This window comes from Pelobates fuscus, chromosome 3 (genome assembly GCF_036172605.1).
Source record: "Pelobates fuscus isolate aPelFus1 chromosome 3, aPelFus1.pri, whole genome shotgun sequence".
Taxonomy (NCBI): Eukaryota; Metazoa; Chordata; class Amphibia; order Anura; family Pelobatidae; genus Pelobates; species Pelobates fuscus.
The window spans coordinates 77030775-77052905 of record NC_086319.1 but is presented as its reverse complement, the minus strand read 5'-3'; the positions used below and the strand labels follow the sequence as shown (position 1 = coordinate 77052905).

Genomic DNA, 22131 nt, shown 5'->3' with positions numbered 1-22131 from the left:
CTTGCCTGCCTCTTGCCCATAGACTATGGGCCCTGCAGGGAAACCTGTAAAAGACTACCGAACTTGACCAACTGTTAGCACTGATTTCCCTGGAATTGTTTTGGGCATGGGGCCATGCATGCAGTCGGTCGGTTGGTCAAAACTATGACTTCCAGGAAATTCCTGAACCCCTGAACCTATATGGGGTTTTGTGTGTTTTTAAGGTACTTTTTGGGGTTTCATAAAATTGTATGTGTTTTCTGTGCTTGGAGATAATGGAATCAGATTAGTACAGTTCCTGATTCAATTATCTCCCAAGCACAGAGGAGGGATTCTATTGTTTGTGTATAGGAGTGTCTCACTGTATGACTCTGTTCTTATTGGTTTGTTCACTTTGTGTCCCTGTGCCCAACAAGGTCCACCTCCGCTACATTGGTGGCAAGCGGCGGGTTGGCTTCCTAGCCTTGGGAAAACCAGCACTACTGTAGTATGGAAGGCAAGTACTGCCGGGCAGTATCCGGCTTCGACGCCATACTCCAGCAGCGACTACGGGATGTGCTGCACAGTATGGAGTACCCTATCCCAGAGGATAGAGAGACAGAATGGAGGGTGGCGCTTCGAACAGATCTCTGGAAGGAGGACCTCAATAAAATTCGACCCTTCCGGAGTAAGAAAATCCTGACCACCGACCAGCGCCAAGCGTAACAGCTACAGCTGAGGATGCCATTCCAGGAGACCAGATGAATGGGTAAGAGAACTGGAGAGGCTTGTCATGACTGAAGTATGGTTGGATGAATCATACCAGGCCTTGCAGTGGCATACATTCATTATCTACCCAGGGTGGGTCAATCTCCAATGCATCGGGGGAGAGAACTACGATGGCCCTGGTCTTTTGTGGAAGGTTTTTGAAGATGGTATGGTGTTAGGAGACCCAGACAGTTTCCGCTTCTGGTGCATACGAAATGAGCGGGAAGACATCTTGGATCTCATGAAGATAGTGGAAATGCAACCGGATCTGACTTTTCTGGCCAACCGTGAGTGGGAGCTCGAGCAGGACTATGCTCGCCTATTTAGCCGGGTGACGGTGCCTGTCTCTGACTGGATGGGGCTTATGGACTGTATACCACTGCGAGTGTTGAGTTTTGTCCCTCCTCCCCAGCAACTAAGCCTGTCATAAGGAGACCCGGGCACTGTACCCCCTTCTTCCCAACCAGCCCCAGAAATAGAAGACCTTATCGACTGGTCCTGGGAAGACCCCCAGTTGGCAGGAGGAGATGGGACCAAAATCTCTCCACCGGCCCTACAAGGATGCTGGGCAGCCGGCCCCGATCTCCAACCCCAGATAGAGATGATACAGGGAGCGGAGTGTGTCATCCTTCCTCCCTAGTGGCAGAATATGTTATTGGGAGAAGAGACAGTCGGACTCTCTCCCCAGCAGCAGAGTGTGTCACAGGGAATGGAGTGTGCCACCCTTCTTCCCCAGCGGCTGAGTGTGTTACAAGGTGTGAAGACAACCGGTCTCACTCCCCAGCGGCCGAGTGTATTACAGGTAGTGGAGACAATCGGTCTCACTCCCCAGCGGCAGTGTGTATTCCAGGGAGAGAAGTGTGTCGCCCTTCCCCCTCAGCGTCAAAGTGTATTATTGGGAGAGGAGATGGTCAGTCTCTCTCCCCAGTGGCAGAGTGTTTTACAGGGAGCGGACTGTGTCGTCCTTCCTCCCCAACGGCAGAGTGTATTATTGGGAGAGGAGATGGTCGGTCTCTCTCCCCAGCGGCAGAGTGTGTTACAGGGAGCGGAGTGTGTCGTCCTTCCTCCCCAGCGGCAGTATGAGGTCCAGGGAACAGAGACACCTGGTCTTGTTACCCAGCGGCAGTGTGTGTTACAGGGAGTGGAGACAGTCGGTCCCACTCCCCAGCAGCTGGGGCTGTCGTCCAGAGGCAAGCCCCCTAGCATGGATGGTGCAGATGGGACAGAGGTCTCTGCACCAGCCCTACAGGGATGCTGGGCAGGCTAGCCAGATCCCCAATTGCCCATTCCCAACCATAGTCCAGGTGCAGGAGAGGGAACTACGGCCTATACTGACCTCCTTCCAGCAGAAGTGCTGGCATCTGGGAAGAGCGCAGCTGGCCTCTGCCCTACCTACTCCTTTGTGCTGGGGCCTGACGACCCACCAACCAACCCAGCTGAACCACTGGCTACGAGACAGAGTGCCGCTGGCCTCTGCCTAACCAGGCACGGATGAGGGAAACTGCACCCTCCATCCCCAGCGAGTACTTGGTACAACCAGGGGGGAGTGCGTCCAGGTTGTTTCTCCGCCGGACGCTGGATCTACAAATGGGCACTTGTGGCAAGAGGCCATCTGAACAACTACGCCTTTTGGGAAAGGCCACCAGACTATCACAGACCCAGACAGATTGGAGGTCTGGGGTCTGGATAGTCTCCCCGGGAAGGGGAAGATATGTGGCAAACTCCGCTTTTTACCTGAGTTGCCACGAGCTCCTGGAGGAACCTACTTGCCAGCCTCCTGCCAGACTATGGGCCCTGCAGCGAAATCTGTAAAAGACTACCAAACTTGACCGACTGTTAGCATTGATTTCCCTGGAACTGTTTTGGGCATGGGGCCATGCTTGTGGTCGGTCAAAACTATGACTTTCAGGAAATTCCTGAACCAATCTGGGTGATTTTTGGATATGCTGTTCACCCAGATTGGGGCTATCAGTGGAGATAATTGAATCAGATTAGTACAGTTCCTGATTCAATTATCTCCCAAGCACAGAGGAGGGATTCTATTGTTTGTGTATGGGAGTGTCTCACTGTATGACTCTGTTTTATTGGTTTGTTCAATTTGTGTCCCTGTGCCCAAACAGGTCCACCTGGATGTCGCCCTTGTTGGTAAACTTGCATAAAAGGCCAGTGTGCCTCTATTAAAATCCTATTCCAGCTTACACTCCAAAACTTTGTGTCGTCCTGTCATTGGAAGGAAAGAAGATTTACTACTGTGTCTGCTGTTCCAGCTTGCAGAGGATTCAAAGGGGAAAGTCCTTGTAAGGACTAGAGCTAATTCCCCATTCCCACTGTTCCAGCTAGGAAGCGGTCCCTGGCAGAGGTACCCAGCCAGGGGTACAGGGAGCTCTGTTACAACGAGGTCTTCCATGATGCCTCTCAACAGGGAGAATACAAACATAGGATCCCTAAAAACGTGTTATCCTATGTGAGGGAAGACCTAATAGGACCAATGTCCATGATCCCACTTGACTTCTCTGCTAGACAAAATAACCAAGATCTTAACAAGCACTTCAGAGAAGATGATCTCTTCTTAGTATTGTCCTTCTTTGTCTTTGGAATCTAAATTCATGTTCCCCTTTCCTACCCATTAGTAAATGTTTTATAGGAGCTCAGAATATAAGATATGCTAATTTGTTTACGCATATAACTTCAAACGTTGGACCTATGTGCTTGTGTGTTAAGGAACTTAAGACTGTAATAATATTGTAGCCATATTGGTACTTGAGAAAATTGTATCTGGTGTATTTAATTATACGGGGACTTCCATGATTCTTCTCAAGAAGGAGAATATAAACATAGGATCCCTAAAAATATGTTCTCTTATAAGACGTAACACCTAATGGGACCCACTTGGCTTCTCTGCTAGACAAAAGAACCAAGAACCAAGCCCTTCAAAGAAGATGAAATCTTCTTAGTATTGTCCTTCTTGGTAACATAAAACGATGTTCCCCTTTCCTACCCTTAAATCAATGTTTTATAGAATCTTCAGATATTTCGGTATCATAGAGTTCCACACCATTTATTATCATACTTCTTGCATTGATTAATATATGTGCCTATTTTGAGATGATGGTTTAGATGACTTCTATAACACTATTGGATCACAAAGGTTTTTTTTCTTTTTCTTTTTTTAATGTGTCTGGTTGCCCCACCCCCTATGTACCCTACACAACCCACATGGTCATCTCTATGAGACGTGAAATGGTGGGAGCTAGGTCACAGACTAGTTCTGCCTCGAGCTCCACCGAACACGTGCTGGTCCTCCAGGCCGCTTGGGGCGCTGTGGCGCATGCCGTGTTGTACTCCGCACCACGCGGGGCGCTGCAGCACAGAGCAGCCCATGCCGTGACGTGTCCTCCAAGCCAGCAGGGGGCGCCGGAGCCCCCGCGATGTGCTGGATTTCTACACAACGCGCGGGGCAGTGTGGTCTCTGAGTTTTGCCTCGTTCCTCCTGGCCAGAGGGGGCGCTCTCCGCTCCCCGCACGCTCGCTCCCGGCCGCTGGGCGGCGTTGTTGTGTAACGCGTTGTGTCCCCGCGGGTGCTGCAGAGGCCTCTTTCTCTCTCGGCCGCTCTCCCGCCCCACACTGTGCGCTCGGTGACCCCGGGCGGACCGCAGACCTGGACATGGCAGCCACGGTGTCCCCGGTGGGGAAGCGACTGCGTCTCCTGTTTGACGAGACGGCCTCCGGCCGGGAGGAGAGCGCCGACCCGTCTACCCCGCTGGGAAAGCGGGCCTGGCAGGGCGGGACCGTGCGGGGCCTGAAGGGAGCGGTACCGGAGGAGCTGGCGGTGAGTGAGCGCCGAGTCTGCTCTCCGAGCGGACTGCACTGTCCTTCCCCAGGGTGTCCTCCTTACTACAGCCCGGGGATCGGCTGGGCCTCGTACCATGTACACATCAAATATTACCGTGTACACATCACTCACATCAGATATTACCGTGTTTACATCACTCACATCACATATTACCGTGTTTACATCACTCACATCACATATTACCGTGTTTACATCCCTATTACCGTGTTTACATCAAATATTACCATGTTTACATCCCTATTACCGTGTTTACATCCCATATTACCGTGTTTACATCCCTATTACCGTGTTTACATCCCATATTACCGTGTTTACATCCCATATTACCGTGTTTACATCCCATATTACCGTGTTTACATCCCATATTACCGTGTTTACATCCCATATTACCGTGTTTACATCCCATATTACCGTGTTTACATCCCATATTACCGTGTTTACATCCCTATTACCGTGTTTACATTCCATATTACCGTGTTTACATCCCTATTACCGTGTTTACATCACTCACATCACATATTACCGTGTTTACATCCCTATTACCGTGTTTACATCACTCACATCACATATTACCGTGTTTACATTCCTTTTACCCTGTTTACATCACTCACATCAGATATTACCGTGTTTACATCCCTATTACCGTGTTTACATCACTCACATCACATATTACCGTGTTTACATTCCTTTTAACCTGTTTACATCACTCACATCAGATATTACCGTGTTTACATTCCTTTTAACCTGTTTACATCACTCACATCAGATATTACCATGTTTACATCCCTATTACCGTGTTTACATCACTCACATCACATATTACGTGTTTACATCCCTATTACCGTGTTTACATCACTCACATCACATATTACCGTGTTTACATCCCTATTACCCTGTTTACATCACTCACATCACATATTACCGTGTTTACATTCCTTTTACCCTGTTTACATCACTCACATCAGATATTACAGTGTTTACATTCCTTTTACCCTGTTTACATCACTCACATCAGATATTACCGTGTTTACATTCCTTTTAACCTGTTTACATCACTCACATCAGATATTACCGTGTTTACATTCCTTTTACCCTGTTTACATCACTCACATCAGATATTACCGTGTTTACATTCCTTTTAACCTGTTTACATCACTCACATCAGATATTACCATGTTTACATCCCTATTACCGTGTTTACATCACTCACATCACATATTACGTGTTTACATCCCTATTACCGTGTTTACATCACTCACATCACATATTACGTGTTTACATCCCTATTACCGTGTTTACATCACTCACATCACATATTACCATGTTTACATCCCTATTACCGTGTTTACATCACTCACATCACATATTACAGTGTTTACATCTCTATATTACCGTGTTTATATCACTTACAACAAATATTACCGTGTTTACATCACGAATAACACCCTGCACCGCACACTGTATCAACAAAATAACATACATCCCAAGTGTCTCTATTTAGGAGGGAGTGTCTCTATTTTGGGCCCTTTTACCTATTAATATACCTCTTTTGTAGGTGCTCGGTATGTATGAACATCATACCCCGCACTGCACACTGTGTACATCATAAGTCCCTGCACTGCACACTGTGTGTGTGTGTGTGTGTGTGTGTATATATATATATATATATATATATATATATAATTGTAGTAGCTTGCACTCCAAGAAGACTTTTGTAGTGCCCGGTGCTGGTTGTGGCAAAGGTAGATATGGGTGTAGTACTATAATAAATATAAATATATATATATATATATATATATATATATATATTATACCTCACACTACACCCTGTGTCCTCAACATAACACCCCACACTGCATACTGTATATAAAGATTTGTTTATTATAACCCCACTGCACACTGTGTGTAACCCGCAAACTATTTTGTTTATATATCGCACTGCACAATTTGTGTACATCATAACACACCGAACATTGTATCAACAAAATACTTCACAAGAGTACCTATTTAGGAGGGAGAGTCCCTATTTTGGGCCGTTTTATCTGTCCTAATATCCTTTTTTTGGAGGTGCTCTGTATTTTTCATTTGTCTATGTTTATACTAGAGCTGCACAGCAGTAATGCTCACAGTAATGTTTATGTAGAAATAAGACCGTGTAAGATACATTGTTTTAAAATACTTTTTAGTTGCATAAATATGTTGTCACCTAAAATTTCTCAGAACAACCCGTCCCTGGCCACACCCCTAAAATTAAAGATCCCTTCTTTGTCCTTTAGAAATTTAGAGAGGTATGATTTGACACCCTCACTTCCCTCTATATGTACTGTATGCACATCATGACACCCCATACTGTCCTCAGTATGTACAACATAACACCCTGCACTACCCTCTGATTCCACCACAACATAACACTACTGTACTTCTCTCATCCAACACATCTTAACCCCTTAAGGACTAAGCTTTGTTTGCTTGTTTTTTACTTAAGAACCACAGCAATTTTTGCAGTGTTTGTGTTCAACCACAAGTTACATGTTTTTAATTAATTGCATCAACACTTGTACCATTTTTTTAAAGGCTTTAATTTCGTGACATATACATATATAAATTCTCATTAAAAAAAAGATTTTTTTCCCCCACAGTTTTAGCAATGTGTGCATAATTAGTGCAGCTTACAAAAAATAATTCAACATGAATTAGTCTTGATTTACAGATATGTAAGATACCTATGATTTCAGTTTATTATCAGTTTAATAATACAATGAGTGAAATGTAATTTTAATCTGGAACGATTTTAGAATTATGTTTTAAGTTTTTTAATAACAATCACTGAAACCCATTTTCACAGAAAAGTATTTATATCTAAACTAGACACTTTTTACATAGCCATTTACCTTCCAGTCTCTGCTAAGCACTAAATATTGTAGTTAAATTGTGTTATTTTTTTGTTTTATTTCTGATTCTTACCATGCATACATATAACAAGTTTTTTTTAAATGTGTATTTCCTTAACCCCTTAAGGACTTGGCCAAATGTACACGTTGTGAACAGAACAAAACGTAAACAAAAACCTGGCATTTGCGCTATATGTCTGTCCAACCGTAATTCACCTCTTTCATATTAAATGCACCCCCCTTGTTATATATCATTTTATTCAGGGGAAACAGGGCTTTCATTTAATATCAAATATTTAGCTATGAAACATAATTTAATATGAAAAAAATGGGAGAAAATAAGAAATGTTATTTTTTTAGTTCTACATGACATTTTAACTGTCAATGTCATACTACTGTTTGCTTTTACTGCAATAAAATACACATATTTGTATTCAGTAAAGTCTCATGTGTAAAATGCATCCATCATAGGGGTAATTTTCATTCTAGGGCTACCATAGGGTCACAAAGGCAACGTAAGCAATCTGGCGAATTTTAATGTGAAAAAAATGAAACACAAGCCTTATATTTGACACTGTAACTTTTGAAAACACCATAAAACCTGTACATGAGGGGTACTGTTGTACTCGGGAGACTTCGCTGAACACAAATATTTGTGTTTCAAAACAGTAAAAAGTATCACAGCAATAATATCGTCCGTGTAAGTGCTGTTTGTGCGTGAAAAATGCAAAAAAGTAACTTTTACTGTCGATATCATCGTTGTAATATTTGTGTTCAGCGAAGTCTCCCGAGTAAAAAAGTACCCCCCATGTACAGGTTTTATGGTGTCTTGGAAAGTTATAGGGTATAAGGCTTCTCCATAGGATTGGCTGAGACTGACATGGAGGCATATCAGGGGCAGGGGCAGAGCTAGCATGATTCAAAAACAGCCCTGGACAATCAGCATCTCCTCATAGAGATGAATTGAATCAATGAATCTCTATGAGGAAAGTTCAGTGTCTGCATGCAGAGGGAGGAGACACTGAATGTTTGGATGCATTTTAGGCAGCCATGACCCAGGAAGGATCTCTAGCAGCCATCTGAGGAGTGGCCAGTGAAGTTATCACTAGGCTGTAATGTAAACACTGCATTTTCTCTGAAAAGACAGTGTTTACAGCAAAAAGGCTGAAGGTAATGATTCTACTCACCAGAACAAATTCAATAAGTTGTAGTTGTTTTGGTGACTGTAGTGTCCCTTTAAGAATTGAATATTGTTGTAAATTAAACTTCGCTAGTTTTAAGAAACAAATAAAAAAAAAAAAAAGCTGGCTCGTAGATTCCAAGCAAATTTGTTAAACCCTGCTTTAAGGTAAACTTGCCATGAAAGATAAGTTTCAATTGCGGGCCAGGGAATAAAGTTTCTACTAACGATTGGCAAGGTAGAAATTCAGATCTGACAGTCTTGCTATGGACTCCCAACTGCCTTTTTGAGGATTCTAAGTATTGTTTTAAAGCAGCAGCTTTATGTGACAGCGGCTGCCCGTCTGAAATAAATTCATTTTGATCAACTTTTATATTGTACTACATAATTTTATCTATACTTTGTGCTAGTAACATTGCTTACACACACACACTTTTTGAAAATTATTTTTTCCGTTTTGTTTTTCTTAGCGTAGATTAGGGAAGTAGAGATTACAAGTATGGAATCCAGACTGCTGTGCAAGGCATCCTGCAACTTCTACTGTGCACCTACATTGTAGGATATGTCAGATTCTATGCCAACCATTTGGGGGCAAAGCAGCTGTGCATGCTGCTTTATTCATTCAGAGTGGTCATATTGCATCTTTTGCAGTGGCAAGGATCTTTTAGTTCTGGCTAGTGGCATAGACATGATATTTTGAACTGTGTGAATGTTTAATGGAGCAAGGCAAGGAGTGTAAGCTTTAGAAACTGAAACATTCAGAGGGAAAAGGCCAAAAGAGATTATGGAATTAAAAAGAAAAAAATGTTACTAAAGAAACTGACGTTTTTTCTAAATAAAATAAAAATGACTGTGTCACAATAATGCTTATATACTCATAGCGATAACATTTTTTCTTCTTTGAAGTCAGAAATGCTGTTTTGGTATTTTTATTCCAAAGTCTATAGAATTTAGAAGATTTTAATGTTTTTTTATTATGTTCTTGCAGGTATTTGTGGAGTTTGATGAAAAAAGCTATAGAAAACACTCCTGGGTTCAGGTGCATGGGGAAGATGTCTTGGTGATACTTCTTGAAGGACCATTGGTTTGGTCACCTCGAAAAGAACCAATTATTATCGAGGGTAGCCGTGTTTGCCCTACACACTGGCCAGCGCTGGTAAGTAGCTATCTGTTTACATGGGCAGTCTTTGGTTGTTTGGTCTGCTACATGTTCCAGTTTTAATGTTTTTTATTTTTCTGTGTTAATGGATCTTTGTGTATCATAAGCACAACAGATTGTTGTAGTGGCTACGATACATGAACTCAAAGAGTTGCAGTCTCTACAGTTTTTACAGGGGAGCTGTAACTGTTTTCTGTATACCAACTCTAGCTTCAAAGGCTGTCTCTCGTTCACTGCAAAAGCATGGCTTCAGAATAGATTAACCAGAGTGGAGTTGCTTTTTTGGGCCAAAGGTCTCTACAATGTAGAATACGACCATAACATAAAAGCATGCCCTCAACCTGGAACACCAGTGCCAAAATATTCTGGCACCATTCATGTCAATGTTGGAAATAAACTACATTGACTCAACAATAAGGACTCACTATATCCGCCCAACTATACAACTATTCTGAAACATTTAATTTTCAACATTACTTTAATATTGCTCTTGTTTGGAAAGGCACCATAGCACTCTGCCAAGATGCTGGAGTTAGGCTTTTTTTTTAAGTTTCAGAGGTTCAGTCTGTGGTATGTGATAAAGAGTAAGTTACATTTTGGGCTGCTTAGAGGGATTTTCTCTACTAAAGTTCAGTTTTCCATTCATTGTACATCTGTGATTCAACAAATCATAGATAAACACTATCTAGATAAGATTATTAAATAGACTTAAAACAGCTGCACTTGCTCTGAAAAAAAGTTGTAGTTTCAAATGCTAATTAACCCCTTCAGGACGGAGTCAATAGTGCACGTTCTGATCAAAACAAAACAAAACGTAAACAAAAACTGGAATTTGCGCTATTTGTCTGTTGAACTGTAATTCACCGCATTAAGTGCACCCACACTTATTATATATATAATTTTGTTTAAGAGAAACAGGGCTTTAATTTATCATTAACAATTCATATATGGAACATAATTTATTATGAATAAAATGTAAAAAAAATTGAGAATATAAGAATTTTTTTTTAAATTTGTATTTTCGTCTGACATTTTAGCTGTGAATGTCATAATATTGTTAGGTTTTACTGCAAAAAAATGCACATATTTGTAATCAGCGATGTCTCACGAGTACAACAGTACCCCCCATTAACAGGTTTTATGGTGTTTTGGAAAGTTACAGGGTAAAATATAGAACGTTCCATTTTCAAATTGAAATTTGACAGATTAGTAATGTTACCTTTGAGACGGTGTGGTAGCCCAGGAATGAGAATTACCCCCATAATGGCATACTATTTGAAAAAGTAGACAACCCAAGGTATTGCAAGTGGGGTATGTTTAGTCTTTTTTAGTAGCCACTTATAAATACATTTATTTTATAACATGTCTAATATATATTTTTTTTACTTTCCCACCAGCAGGGGGACTGTCTGAGATTTCAGACAGTCCCCCTGCTGGCAGATCCACTGCCAGCTATAGGGGACCATGTGATCGCTCTTTGAGAGCAATCACATGGCCCCCGGGGGCTTCTTTTGCCGTGGGAGGGCTGCCTGGGCTGTGAGGCAGTCCTCCCAAAGCGGAGCGCCGGGTAGATAAGTATCCAGGGCTCAAAGCCGTTACGGCGTTCTATGTCGCAGCAACAGCTTTAAAGCCCACTTAATGCGGGACGGCATAGAACATCGTTTAGGGGTTAAAACTAAATTTATTTTTTTTGTAATTTTGCTTATATCTGTTGTGTATAATGTTTTCAAACAAAACTAGGCAGTGTCAATATTACACTGTAAAACATTGCTAGCCTTTTATATATGATACAATTTACTGTAAAAATACAGCAATATTGTGTTATCTGTTTAATGTATAGATGAAGCTTGCCACTGAAAAGAGATTAGCCAGACTCTACTAACAAATGTTTCTTAATTTACAGACATTCACTCCTTTGGTGGACAAGATAGGTTTAGGAACCCTAGTTCCCATTGAATTTCTTTTAGAAGGAGTAATGCATTTCCTACCAGATGCCAGCAACCTGCGTCTTTATCAGGTATAACAGTTGTCTGATGTGTTTCTAGTCTCACAGTTTGTATTAGAAGCAGACTGACATTCTGTGTTATTTACAGCAAATGGGAGTGGACAGTCATAAGCTGGTTTTGAAGGAACAGCCATTATTGAAGGATGAAGTAACTGCTGTGATCAACTCAAGAAAAATCCAAGATATTATTTTACGAGGTATGCTGTAGGTCTACCTTCACATGTGTATATAATTTTAGCTGAGCATGTTAATGCTTTTCCTTTGATGGCAAGGCATGTGATTCCATCTAGAGTATATACTAAAGCCACATCAACAGTTGGTATGTATTTTCAAGGTTGTATTTTCTCTGAGATGCCGATTGGCCAGGGCTGTGTTTGACTTGTGCTGGTTCTGCCCCTGATCTGCCTCCTTGACAGTCTCAGCCAATCCTATGGCGAAGCATTGTGATTGTCTCAGACCACCACTTCTGATAATGTCAGAAGGCGGGTCTCAAGCAGACAGAGGCATAGGCAGCAGCTGCAGACTTGAATAAAAGTAAGACTTTACTATATTTAGGGAAGCAAGGGTGGGCCAGGGGTGCTAGATGGTGGTTTTAACACTGTAGGGTCAGGAATACGTGTTCCTGACCCTATAGTGTTCCTTTAATATATACTACTGAATTTTCTTTCAACCTCCTGAGGTGGGTTAATTTTGTGTCTGTTCAGTACCTTTTGGCGAATTCTGCCAAATGTGATGGCTGTCGTTTGGGTAACATTAGATAGCTTCCTTCTAAAATCGGACTGTATGCAATGTTCACTCAATTGATACCTGGGTCTCCCTGGGAAATTAACCATTTAAAGGTCTGTATGTACCACTCACTTTGAATGCTGCATACACTTCATTAGCCCAATATGTCCCCAGCTGGCAGAGGGGTCTTCTGTTGTGAGCAGGCATTTATCCCTGCAATATGCCCTAACAGCATTAAAACCCAGGCTTTCTAGGGTTTAATGACCCATTACTAATGTTGTAAATCTTTGACGTATGGTATGTTGTTTTTTTTAATGTCTGTTGCTTCTGTTTAATGCAATTGGTGCAGATGGGGTAATCTATAATCTATGTAACCTCTGCTAATTTATATCTAAAAGCATCACACTGCAGAAGTTTGCTCATTGGCAGACTCCTCTTGCTCGAGTAAATGAATTGGCAACATTCTGCCATCAGTACTGCTGAAAAATAACTGCCCCAATTCATTATGCAGAACAATCATATGTTAACTTCAAATAAGCAAACGTTATTTTTCTTTTTTTCTTTTTAAAAAGTGGCACTCCTACGGGCCTTAATTGAGTTTCAGAAGTGACAGACAATTTGCTTAAAAAAATCTTTATATATTGGCTAAAGAGTGTCAACTGATTTTTAAATTAATCCTGTTAACATTAAAAAAAAAACCAACTATTTGGGTGCTTTTTCTATTCTTATAAGAAAATAGGGTAGTATTCTTTAATATATTTTCTCAATATTAAGTGTAATTTCTGAATGTATTGTGGTGTAATTGAAGTTTATTTGTCTTTAAGGTATTTGCAGTATACAGGGTCAGGAAGTCCGCGTTTTCATGCCAGATGCAGAGGAGTCGTGGTTTTCTGGAATTGTGACCCATCAAGATCCTATTAGTCGTATAATAAGTGTGGCCATAAATGAGGTATATAGCACACGTCTTTACATTTAGTTAATTCTTGTGGTTAAACAGGCATAAAAATATGTATTTTTTTCTTTATTTTTACATTCTAAATTACTTAAAGGGACACTATAGGCAACTAGACCATTTCATCTCATTAATCTTGTCCCCTTAACCCTGCAATGTAAAACATTGTAGTTTTAGAGAAACTGCAATGTTTACATTGCAGAGTTAAGACTGGCTCTAGCGACTGTCTCCCAGACAGTAACTAGAGCTGCTTCCTGCTTTGAATGAGGACATCCAGCATCTTCAGAATCCCCATAGGAAAGCATTGATTCAATGCTTTCCTGTGCGGAAGGTCTAAGGCATGCATGACGCACGCTGTGCATGCACATTGCGTTCTTAGATCGCCGTAACTAAAGGAGCAGCCCGACTCAGGTAAGGAACAGGTGGGGGTGGTTGCAGAGGGACACTAGGGTGTTACAATACAGTTTTGTATACTATAGTGTTCATTTAGCAAATTACAGTATCTTAAAGTTTGATACTTAAACTGCTTTTTAGTGGAAATTAAACTTAAAGCCTTATAAATGTGTCAATAGCCTTGACATAGACACTTCAATTTATTTATTTATTAATCCAATTTGTTTGCCACTTATGTTATTGACCAGGTGCCAATAAGGTCAAATGACATGCTTTACACCTGGCCACAACCATGCTGTAATCTAAGATGAGAAGTTTTAATGCTTGCCATTTGCTAATTGACCTGGAATGTGGCATAGGTGGTGGTCTTTTAAATAGGAATTACTTTTTTACAATCAGTGTATAATTATTGAAGTTGAATAGATTTTGAGGTCTTGATAAGCATCCTAGCACTGTGTGGGTTTGTGTCACTTTCTTCCCGCTTAACAGAGTGCCTATCTGTTCCGCTGTGCTCCCACAAAAGGTCTGAGTGTGCTGGCCAGCAATACATCAAGGGACTACACAAAGAGACCCCCATAACAATAAGATGAAAGCTTAATTGGTCATAATGTACAAAATAAGGTTGACCAAAATAGTCTCCACAGTTCCTAGTATAGTTAATATTAATAAATCACAAATTCTGTTTAAGGGTTACCTGTTTAATGCCATTGTGTTTTAGGAAAGCGAGCCAAGGTCTGTGGATCCCAGATTGGTACATGTGGTGCTGACTGATGATGCTGCTTTCCAGCCTGAGGTAAAGTCTGTCATTATTGGTCGGGTTGTTTTGGCTGTTTATTATTCATTTTCTTTTCTTTCTGTGTGTAAATTCAGTCTGGTTCAATTACTTACATTTTTATTTTATAAACCTTTCCTTCACATTTATTCTGAGCTGCTGTTTGTTTGTTCTCTGTGTCATATGGCTAAGAACAGATGCCTTTTACCATATTTACTTTATATTCATTTGGCAAAAGTTTAACTCTGAATGTGGAGCTCAGGTGCCTTGCGCTTCTGCCTTTCCTCCCTCTCTTCCATTCCATTTTGCTGGGCAGTACAAGGAAATGATAGTTGGGTGCCCACTTATAGGCGGGTTTATCCGATCAGTGGGCACCTATTGAGAAAATGGTGCATGCCTAGCAGCGGCTGCCCTTCCTCGTACTGCACAGCAGGTAATTGGATAACTTTGTCTCTTCTCTAGCTCATCCAAATTAACGTACTTTCCATTTAAAAATATACCTTTTATCAAAGCTTTAATGTTAATCCATTAAAACAATTTTATACATCAAAACTGTTAAACTTTGTATGCACTACGTTTTTTTTAGTAGTAGAGCCACAGCAAGTTATGACAATTATGTTCCTGACATTTTACATTTTACATTATTGTTTATCCACTTCTGCTACAAGCTTTAGTGCAAAGAGGTCTGTTTGGCAGTCAAGATGTGTAATGCAGGAATCTGCTTATGTTGTGGTAATTTATAACTGTGCCATAGTAATATCTTCATGATTTAATAATGTTATCACTTTTTTACAACAGCACTTTACATTGTTTCATTTTGTATAGTTCCTTTTAAAATATGTACAATGTTTCTGCATTTTCCTTATACAACTGTGCACATTTAGTCAAATTATTTTCTACAACTGTGATTTAGCTGGTTGCTAAATCTTCATATGTAGCTGTTTTTTTTTTTGTTAAGGGTTGGGATACTATGATTGGCTAAAGGCTGTATCTGCATCTTTTAGGAAACTTTGGTGAAGGGCAGTAAAACATCAAAAATGAAGAAAAAAAAAGAAAATACTGATGGAAAGGATGGACGCAGGAGAAAAATCACCACAGATCCTGAGGGTGATACAGCCTCTAAAAAGCAGAAAGGGGAAAAGAAGGAGGTGGAAAGTAATGGAAATGATGGCAATGAAGTGAGCCGGTCAGCCTGGAAAGGGAGTAGTATTGTCGATCCAGCAAAAGATGCGCAAACCAAACAAATGCTACACTACGTCCCTCAGATTAATCGCAATATCCGCTTTGCAACTTACACCAAAGAGAACGGGCGTACATTAGTTGTTCAAGACCAGCCTGTGAGTGACAGCCCATCTCTAGCTTTTCCATCTTTCTCTGCAATAGCTAGCCAAACGCCAATGAGCTCAGAAGCAGCTAGATCAGGTAGCAAAAGTATCTTGTCTTCAGAAAATGCTGGAAATCCTGTCGAAAGTATGACCTCAAGTGGAGTTACAGCAACAACAGTGAGAATCTGTGATACCAGTACATCCACTGCGAAAGGAGAAGACAAAATGCCCACTTGGACCCTTGGAGAGGTGTGAAATTCAGTCATTAACCTTAACTTGTATGGGTTGCTATGGTGATGTTTTACATGAATGTTAGAGACACTATATACACTGTTAAGCATTGATTGTATTCTGTTCCTCCCTTCTCTTCCTTCCTCCTTCTCTCCCTTCCCTCCCTTCCTCTTTCTCTCCTTCCCTCCCTTCCTCTTTCGCTTCTTCCCTCCCTTCCTCTTTCTCTCCTTCCCTCCCTTCCTCCTTCTACCCCTTCCTTCCCTCCTTTCCTCCTTCTCTCCTTTCCTCCCTCCTCCCCTCTTTTCCTTCCTTTCCTCCCTCCTCCCCTCTTTTCCTTCCTTTTCCTCCCTCCTCCCCCTCCCTTCTCACCTCCCTTCCCTTTCACCTATTTCCTTATTTTCTTCCTATAACAAATATATTGCTTTGGAATCTCATCGAGCCTACTTGTCATTTACAGTTTATTTTAATATTTTCCAGAATGTAAGAAAATCTCTTCTGGCCAAGAGTGGATTTGGCATGTCTCTCCCCCAGTCAACATTTGGAGGGGACCGTAGTCAATCAAATGGCACAATTTCAGAGAACAAAACTATTGGGTTTCAGTTTGGTAAAAGTAGCATTGAAGAGGCACCTAAGGACACTGATGTTTCAAAAAACTTGTTTTTTCAGTGTATGTCACAAAATGTCCCCCCAAGTAATTATTTTACTGCTATATCGGAGAGTGTGGCAGATGACTCCCCAAATAGAGGAGACATGTTGAAGCAAAATAAGGAGGGTCTTGCTTCTACCCTTTGCAAACCTAAAACGCTTATTCCAACTGAAAATAAAGGAAATGCAAAACTGTCCTTTTCTGAATCTATGCCAAAACTTACACCTGCTTTTCCTGGAAAAGTTTTAACTACTCGACCTCCTGAAAGTCATGAAAATCTCTTTTTGCAGCCTCCAAAACTATCCAGAGAGGAACCATCAAATCCTTTTTTGGCCTTTTCAGATAAAAAAGACAACTCACCATTCAGCTTTTCAACTTTGCCAATACAAAGTTCCATAACTAATACTCCCCCATTATCTAGTTGGCAGGAGCAAAATAAGGCTGAGGACTCCGGTTCTTTGGTTAAGAAAAAGCCGTTGTTTATCTCAATGGATTCACCCAAAAGATTACCAATCTCTTCAGGTACATCTGTTAGTGATGCTATTCAAACTTCTGCCTTTTTGGGAAATGGACGTGCTAGTTCACCAGCAAGTAACTTAAATCAACCCATTGAAATGCCAACTTTATCATCGAGCCCAACTGAGGATAAGCCAGCAATTGGATCTAATCAATTGGATAATCCACTACTGAGAACCTTTACTGCATTGTCGAGTAGACTCCAGCCTGGAGTACTCGGCACTTCTGAATTTTCTCATGACAGCAAGGCTGCTTTTGAATCAGTTAACAGATTTACTCTGGATGAAAGAAGCAGAACATCAAAGCAGGATTCTGATTCTAGCACCAACAGTGATTTGAGTGACCTCAGTGATACAGAGGAACAACTAAACTCAAAAGCTGGTTTCAGAGGAATCCCAGAACATCTTGTAGGAAGATTAGGGCATAATGGAGAACGTGGTGTTGAGTTGTTCTTGGGAAAAGGAAGAGGAAAACAGGCTACTAAAGGGAGACCAAGAACGGCTCCACTAAAAGGTAAGGTGCTCAGACATTGAAAACATGTTAAAGGGTTCTTATGGTATGTAGTGGGGCTGATGTGTTTGTCATTGCTGCTGCCCGGGAGTAGTGGGCGTTTAAGCGCAGGTATTAATTTTGTATGTTTGTACAGTGCTGCCACCCACCCCATGTGTTCCCTATTAAAGGTTAATAGGTGTGTAGAGATTTAGAAAAATACCCCTCTCTGTCTCTTAAGATTTTTACCTGTTTGCTGAAGACGGCAAGGTGAAATGTTAGTGTAGCACTCACCTTAGAGGTTTTGCCTTGATGTGGCAGGTGAGCTTACATGGAATTAAAAAAAATATATATCTGTTTATTTAAGTGTTCATAGGAATTCGGGATAGTGTCCCAAGTACCTTTTTTTTCTTTGTTTGTTTTTGTATGTCAAATGGTTTGTTCTTGTGTAAAGATTTTGCGTGGATTAAAGTTTTACAGATATGTTTGCTATAGGTGCTGATCACAGTATTTTATTTTTAATACTTGAAGGAATACTACAGTCACCCAAACAACATTCGCTTAATGAAGCAGTTTTTGTATATAGATCATGCATCTGAAGTCTCACTGCTCAATACCCTGCCATTTAGTAGTTAAATTACTTTTGTTTCTGTTTAGGCAGTCCTAGCCACACTTCCCCTGGTGTCATTTTTTAATCAGATGTTACTTACTTTAACCCCTTAAGGACACATGACATGTGTGACACGTCATGATTCCCTTTAATTCCAGAAGTTTGGTCCTTAAGGGGTTAAAAGTTTTTATCCCCTGCTATGTAAATTGAAATTTTATTACATGCAGAAGTCTACTGCAGGGTCTAGCAAGCTACGAACAGAGCAGGAGACAAGACATTTTAAATTAAACATACCGGTAATTTGCAATAAAGGAAGTGTAAACATTAGATGACTCTAGGAAGGCTGTTTAAGTCACGTGGCTCTAGGAAGTGTTTAGAAAGACTTTGCAAGTCACATGCAGGAAGGTGTGACTAGGGCTGCATTAACAAAGTGATTTAACTCATAAATGGCAGAGAATTGAGAAGCGAGACTGCAGGGGCATGATCTACACACCAAAACTGCTTCATTAATCTAAAGCTCTTTTGGTGACTATTGTGTCCCTTTAGGTGCAGATGCAATACATCAACACTATATAAGCCATGTTTCTTTTACATTTTTATTTTACATACTTAAGGGAAGCTTTATAAAGGCAAATATGGCCAAGGCTTGTAGTAAAAGTAACTTTTAATGCCTGGCGAGTAGCATAGGAATTCAAATTTTAGACCCGGTTTATAATATGTATATATAGTTTGGCATTTTGCCATGGAACAGTGCCAGGGGCAGTCTTTTATCATACCTGCATCTGGTTAGCAGTTAAAACACTATGGAGACTGTTAAAACATCCCATACATCAACCATCACTGTTCCAGTTTAGGGAACAATATTTTGTATTTATGACACATACATGCTTTAATAACGATTAATAACAATCTGGTCCAGAGTATTATGAGTTAATTGCTATACCTACCTTCTAGATGTCACGGCTATATTTTTTTGTAACTAAATTACCTATTTATACCAGAATTCTTTGTGTAAATTTTGCAGTTTACAAAAGACAGAAATAAGATGGTCAAGAGTGCATCACAGAGAACAAATATACAAATAGGATAGTAAAACAGGAAGTGGACAGAAGATGATTGGAGAGTGGCTCATATAGCTACTTAGTGTCCAATGGAAACTTGGAATTTGAGTGCATAATACTGAATTAATGATCATGTAGGTGAGCTTGGAGTCTGTACATTTTAATAAGGGATTTACGTGTAGCCATTGTAGGGATTGTGGTTTGGATTCAGAATTATGCTCTTTGGACTGAAAATGCAGTCTTTCAGTATATTTGTGCTGTCTTCTTGTTTGATGGTCTTAGAAAGTAAAAATATACCCCTAAAGGTACAATTGTAAAGTGTGGATTTAGGAGAAGAACCCTAATGCATAAAAGAAACATACAACATTTTCAAAGAAATAAAACATGAGGTAAAATGCAAGAAAGGGACAGGAAGGAGAAGCATCTGATGCATTGCACCATTGATCTTAGAAGATCTAAAGATGTCCTACTGCCCACTTGGTGTAGAGGAGTGAAAATTGCTGCAAGCAGAGCACAATCCGCACTCCAACTGTTACACCATCAGAGAAGGAGAAAATATTAATATGTAAGGAATATATATATAATTCTATGTCCTGCACTACGGCCCAAAAAAGTTACTCGCCACTGCGAACCTGGAGGCTCCATCTCCTGTTTACCCGGAATATCGGGAAATTGGAGAGAGAAAAGTTAGCACTGTTGAGTAAAAATTCACTACTGGTGAATATTCTATTTTGCGATGTTGTACGTTAAGGACCAGAGCAGTTTTGACACTTTTGTGGTGTTTGTGTTTAGCTGTAATTTTCCTCTCTCTCATTTACGGATCCCATACAAGTTATATATTGTTTTTTTCAGGACAAAAAGGGCTTTCGTTACATACCATTATTTGTATCATGTCATATATTTTATTTTAAAAAAAAAAGTAAAATATGGTGAAAAATTAAAAAATAAACATGTTTTTGGACTTTTACTTGAAAAATCTTTTACTTATCTACAAAAGCTACGGTAATGAAAAAAACTGCTAAATAGATTCAAAATTTTGTCCCGAATTTAAAAACTTCCAGTGTTTACATGCTTTATTGCTTTTTTTTTTGCAAGTTATAGGCCTATAAATACAAGTAGGAAATTGCTGTTACAATATATATATATATATATATATATATATAATATATATATTTTAAATTTATCAATAGTGACATTGTAACACCGTTATCTGTCATGAATCCCCGAATCACACCTCACATGTACATATTTTTTTAAAGTAGACATCCCAGGTATTCAAAATGGGGTATGTCCAGTCTTTTTTAGTAGCCACCTAGTCATAAACACTGGCCAAAGTTAGCATTTATATTTGTTTCTGTGTTAAAAATGCACAAAACGCTAACTTTGGCCAGTGTTTGTGACTAAGTGGCTACTAAAAAAGGCTGAACATGCCCCATTTGCAATACCTTGGGTTGTCTTCTTTTGCAAATGATATGCCATCATGGGGCTAATTCTCATTCCTGGGCTACCATATGCAACCTAACCAATCTGACAAATTTCAATAAAAAAAAGTAAAATCAAGCCTTATATTTGACCCTGTAACTTTCACAAACGCTATAAAACCTCTACATGTGGGGTACTGTTATATTCAGGAGACTTCGCTGAACACAAATATTAGTGTATCAGAACAGTAAAATGTATCACAGCAATATTATCAGTGAAAAATGCAAAAAACTTCACTTTCACTGACAATATCACCGCTGTGATATGTTTTACTGTTTTGAAACACTAATATTTGTGTTCAGCAAAGTCTCTCGAGTAAAACAGTACCCCCCATGTACAGGTTTTAGGGTGTCATAGAAAGTTACAGGGTTAAACACAGTGCTAGCAAATTAAATTCTCTGGACTTTCGGTCTGGGTTGGCAGGTAGGTCCCTCAAATTGCAATCATTAAAATTACTTAATTAGGTAAAAATATTACATAAATATGCATGTAGAATTTTAATATATATATATATATATATATATATATATATATATATATATATATATATATATATATATATATATATACATACATACATATTTATATATTTGACGTCTACGTGTATATTTATGTAATTATGTATATGGACATGTATATTTCGTATTATTTGTATTTTTTTATTTATACATAGATATATAATTACATTCTAAGTGTATTTTGATATAAATATATCTATATTAATATCAAAATACTGTTGGAATAAAATTACATATATATATATATATATATATATATATAATTTTTTTACTTTTTATTTATTTTTATTAACATATTTATTATATATATATATATATATATAGTTATATATATTGTATATATACATGTTTAAATATAAGTGCATTTTTATATTATATGTACAGTATATATAAATATAAAAATACACTTAGTATGACATTTTATATATATATATGTATGTGTGTATATATATATATATATATATATATATATTATATATAGATATAATATGTGTGTGTATATATATATATATCCTTTTTTTTTTTTTTTTTTTTTTTTTTACATTGATTGCTTTATTTTTTAACTTTTATTTTTGATTTTTCACTTGTAGGGAGACT

The 22131-nt window shown here is 39.5% G+C and overlaps 1 protein-coding gene across 2 annotated transcripts in view; it reads left to right on the top strand.

Moving 5' to 3' along the window:
• The first annotated feature begins 4137 nt into the window (after nucleotides 1-4137).
• The window catches only part of KDM3B (lysine demethylase 3B), a 34452-nt gene continuing 16458 nt past the window's right edge, over nucleotides 4138-22131 (top strand). Inside the window, exons 1-8 of one of the 2 annotated variants that reach the window (XM_063447244.1) lie at nucleotides 4138-4554; nucleotides 9638-9805; nucleotides 11712-11825; nucleotides 11902-12010; nucleotides 13364-13488; nucleotides 14603-14677; nucleotides 15661-16230; nucleotides 16690-17887. In XM_063447244.1, the coding sequence (XP_063303314.1) occupies nucleotides 4390-4554; nucleotides 9638-9805; nucleotides 11712-11825; nucleotides 11902-12010; nucleotides 13364-13488; nucleotides 14603-14677; nucleotides 15661-16230; nucleotides 16690-17887 (2524 nt within the window). In that variant the 5' untranslated portion in view covers nucleotides 4138-4389. The remainder of the gene's footprint in view (nucleotides 4555-9637; nucleotides 9806-11711; nucleotides 11826-11901; nucleotides 12011-13363; nucleotides 13489-14602; nucleotides 14678-15660; nucleotides 16231-16689; nucleotides 17888-22131) is intronic. The other variant, XM_063447245.1, reaches the window with a different exon arrangement.